This window comes from Hordeum vulgare, chromosome 2H, assembly GCF_904849725.1.
Source record: "Hordeum vulgare subsp. vulgare chromosome 2H, MorexV3_pseudomolecules_assembly, whole genome shotgun sequence".
Taxonomy (NCBI): domain Eukaryota; kingdom Viridiplantae; phylum Streptophyta; class Magnoliopsida; order Poales; family Poaceae; genus Hordeum; species Hordeum vulgare.
The window spans coordinates 18,123,591-18,128,093 of record NC_058519.1 but is presented as its reverse complement, the minus strand read 5'-3'; the positions used below and the strand labels follow the sequence as shown (position 1 = coordinate 18,128,093).

The window sequence follows — 4,503 nt, the reverse complement described above, 5'->3', positions numbered from 1 at the left end:
CCTCTCACCTTCACGTGCCATCTACCTTTGAACCAGTTGAATTCCAGTCAACAAGTCATGGGGATTCAGAGTTCATGACAATCAAGATTTTTTTTTTTTTTGAAGCTATGACAATCAAGAGTTAGATAAGCAGAATTCAATCTATTATTACTAGGTACTAAAGTGGATTCTAATGAATTGCCACCACTCAATTTATAATCTATTATGATGCAATTCATAGAAGATACGGAGTACATTTTACGGAGAAGGCAGAAATTTCACCAAGAATTGAATTATGTTTTCACCAAGAATTGCGTCGCTTCCTCCCTATCCAAGGTAATTTCAGAAAGGGAGATGACCTCTCCCCTGCTCCAATTCTGCGCCCAGGTTCTAGAAATATACTCTAGATACAAATAACACAATTAGGAAATACGTACTAGTTTTCTAACATAGGGAGCTCCAGTACTGAACATGTACTCTTTCTAGGAACTTACATATTAATAACTAGAGTTCTGATGCTTTTCAAATATTAATAACTAGAGGTCTGTTCAGCCAGGATTTACAGCAAAGTATCCACGTCACAGATTTTTATTCAAGAACGTGTAGATCTGCAGGTTAATCAGCAGAACTCAAAGAATGCCTCTTTGATAGACAAAATTCTGGCACAAACTTCCCCCATCCCCGGTCGATCTTTAGGCGATTCCATGGAACACAGGAGGGCAACTTCAACCAAGTGTACCATGTATCTCCGCATAAACACTCTGCCACACGCATGCTGCTGCTCGTGGGACAAATGGGGATCTAAAACCTCTCCGAGTCTACCTGGAAACGCTGAGCTAACAAGCTTGTGCAGGCTCAGGCCATCGGTGAACATCGCATCCGTCGGTCGCCTACCGGTGAGCATTTCCAGAAGCAAGACCCCGAAACCATAGACATCACACCCTGTTGAAACTTTGTATCCCATGCAATACTCTGTAAAAGCATTTATGACATCTTAATACAAGAGAGAGACCAACAGGAAATACTCAAAACAAAGTTGCACTCACCAGGAGCGACGTATCCAATTGTTCCTTCTACACCAACCAAATCTTCTGGACTACCAGGAACTGAAGAGAGAAACCTTGCTGACCCAAAATCACCAACTCTTGCGGTCATGTCATAGTCCAAAAGAACATTGCCTGGCTTCAAATCGCAGTGGATTAGAGGAGGCGTCAACTGGTTGTGCATATAATCCAGAGCCAGCGCGACGTCCATCGCAATTCTTAACCTCTGGCCCAAGCTCAGTACTCTCTTGGGGCTATTGTTGTGTAGCTTCGGGTGCACCCACATGTCCAAGCTTCCATTGGCCATGAAGTCAAAAACTATAGCTTTGAATTCATTGTTCTCTAGGTCCACTGTCGAGCATACGGTGACAGCTTTGACAAGATTGCGATGGCGGGTGTTTCGCAGCACCTCGCACTCCGTAACAAAGCTGTCACGTGCACCATTCTCCTGGAGATGGAATAACTTGATGGCAACCAAATCCGTGTCAAACTCAAACCGTCCAATGTAGATCGAACCGGTGCGACTTGAGCTGATCTTGTTAACTGGAGAGAGCCAGTTGGTAGCTCTAATTATGTCACCATATGAAACCTTCTTCATTGTCTCCTTGTAGCATGGAGCTGCCTGTGCTTGCCTTCTCTTCAGAAGAGTGATGACAAAGCATATCAAGGAGAGCAAGGCAATAGCAATGGGAGGAATTACTTTCACCAATAGGAGTGCATTCTTCTTGCTCCCAACAGCTGATGTTGTTGTGCAAACTGGGAACTGATATAAGGTGGTGGTTGCACTTGCACAAAGCTCATCATTTCCTTCCAAGTTTACCGCACTATGATTCTGAAAGATGCCACCGGTTGGAATAGGCCCTTCGAAGTAGTTCATAGACAGATCAAGTTGCTGTAAATAACCCATGTTTGCAAAGAACTCTGGAATTTGTCCAACAAGGGAGTTTTGGGAAAGATCGATCTGATTGATAGACTTCAAGTTGCTGAAAGATTGAGGTATGCTTCCATTAAGCATGTTACTTCTGAATCTGAGAGAATATAGTTGGACACATTGGCCAAGTGAAAGTGGAACTTGACCAGACAATCTGTTGAAGGAAATATCAAGTTGGAAAAGTTGAAGCAATGCACCAATTTGTGGCGGTATTGATCCTGTAAGGTAGTTGGTTGACAAATCCAAACGGATGAGGGTTGTGCTATTGATGAGTTCACTTGGTATTGGTCCTTGAAGGTTGTTAGAAGATAATTTTAGCATATCCAGTTGCTTGCAATTTCCTAAAGTTGCTGGGATGTTCCCACTCAAGTCATTGCCATCTAGATAAAGCTGATTCAGCCGAGAAAGATTACCTATTGCAAATGGGATCGGACCAGAAAATTTGTTCCCTGATAGGTCTAGGACAACTAGCTGGTCTAGGTTCCCAATAATAGAAGGAATAACCCCTGAAAGGAAGTTGTTTTGTCCCATGGCAAGCATTTGGAGATTTCGAAGGTTAAAAATCTCAATTGGTATTGTGCCTACTATTTGATTGTTTCCAAGACTTAAACGCACTAAACTTCTAGAAAGATTTCCAACTGATATAGGGATATTTCCATTTAGGGCATTTCCACTCATGTCCAATGTTTGAAGTTGCGCACAGTTTGTCAGAGAGACAAGGAATTCCCAACCTTCAGCTTGTAGGAAGTTACTTTCTAAATTTAGAACGCGTAAGTCAGATAAAGATCCTAGAGATGGGACTGGTCCAACTAGGGAGTTGTGTCCAAGATCAATCCGTCGGAGGTACGATGCGTTTGCAAGTGATGATGGAATTAACCCCTTGAATTCATTACCTGACATGGACAACCGTTCAAGGTTTGGCGATGTGTTTCCAATGCTAGGTGGTATTGATCCAGTAAGTTTGTTTTGGGCTAAATCAAGGTAAATGAGTGATGAGATGTTACAAAGTTTGGCTGAGAGATGCCCCGACAAGGAGTTGTTAGCTAAATTCAGCACACTAAGGTTCTGAACAAGACTCAGAGTTTCTGGAATCGCTCCTGATAAACTGTTTGTGTCAAGCCGTATCTCTATGAGAGAAGAAACATTTCCCAGTGATGAAGGTATGCTTCCAGAAAGGTCGTTAGATGAAAGGTCAAGAATTTGGAGTGCTGACATCTTATCAAACTCTGGAATTGGGCCGACAAGGAAGTTTGATGAGAGATCGATATTTTTAAGAGATCTGCTATTACCTAGTGATCTAGGAATGGTACCTATAAGGTCATTTCTTGACAGTATCAGAGTTTGGAGGGCTGGCAACCTATGGAAATCTGGGATAGTACCTTCAAGGATGTTTGATGAGAGATCGACCTCTCTAAGTGATCTACAAGTGCCTAATGATCTAGGAATGATACCTACAAGACTATTGGTTCGAAGTTCCAGATATCGTAGGTGTTGAAGTGTGCCTAACTCCTCAGGGATGGCTCCAGAGAAGCCATTATATGAAAGGTCTACCAGTTGTATTGATGTAAGGTTAGCTACCCAAGGAGAGAACTGACCACTAAGGCTTGCAGCGCTTAAATTGAGCGAGACCACACGAGGTGGAAGAGTTGTACCGCAAGTGACCCCTGTCCATCTGCAGAAGCCGATCGATCTGTTCCATGATTCCAAGACACCCAGGGGATCATAATGGATGCTGCGCTTGAAGGAGATGAGGGCCTGCATGTCGATCCCGGACCCGTTGATGCTGGATTTTGCGACGGTATTGGACGACATGAAGATGAGAAGATGAGTGAAGAGAATGAGGACGCCATGTGGAGGAAGAGAGCGGAGAGTTCCTGCAGGTGCCATGTCTAATGCAGGGTATCTTGTCTTGTGTGAATTCCTTATCTATATGTGTCCCTCGGAGTAGACTTGGTGTTGGCTTGCTTGGAACCTTCCAACACGACAGCGGTAGAACAACATGTGGATGAGAAGTGAGACGATGACTCTGACAAAGACCCAGAAAGAGAGTGTGCGCAAGGACTGGTCCATCCATGAAGCTGATCCAACACTGTTAGTTACTTTGCTAGGTGTGCTACTGCCAGCTTGGGACAGAGAGACAGAGAGAGGGCCTCTCATTCATTTTCAGGGCCTACAACACATTTGCTGCAGATAGCTCCTCGAGAGGATGAAAAAACAGCCAGGAGGGGAGGGAGATTCAATTTGCCTTCCTTGTCCTGGTCTGGTCTGGTCGAAAGCGATGTTAATATACATACACGTCAGTGAAAATTGCTAAGCGTGCAGACTCGGACCTTGCTTTAATTTTGTCAAGAAGATGGGGAGGGCATTCCAACAAGCATTTGATGTGCAACCGTAGCTCATTCTTGACAGAGGGACCCGTGGTCACATGCTCTGCTTGAGATGCGGTGCCCGGTGTACTCGACTCTGACGAAGAGGAAGGGGGTACACATGCTTACACGCCGGAGACCTCGATTTTTGGCGTCTCGGCGGGCGTCGGCTCCACCAACAAGA

General features: G+C 44.3%; 1 protein-coding gene across 1 annotated transcript; it reads right to left on the bottom strand.

Annotated features, from left to right (window-relative positions):
* Positions 1-309: 309 nt before the first annotated feature.
* LOC123429257 (probable LRR receptor-like serine/threonine-protein kinase At3g47570) lies at positions 310-3,840 on the bottom strand. Its single transcript, XM_045113313.1, has 2 exons — positions 1,026-3,840; positions 310-951 (listed from the first exon to the last, which is right to left on the bottom strand). Exons 1-2 carry the CDS (start codon positions 3,838-3,840, stop codon positions 599-601), a joined length of 3,168 nt encoding a protein of 1,055 aa, XP_044969248.1. The 3' UTR covers positions 310-598.
* Between the last annotated feature and the right edge of the window lie 663 nt (positions 3,841-4,503).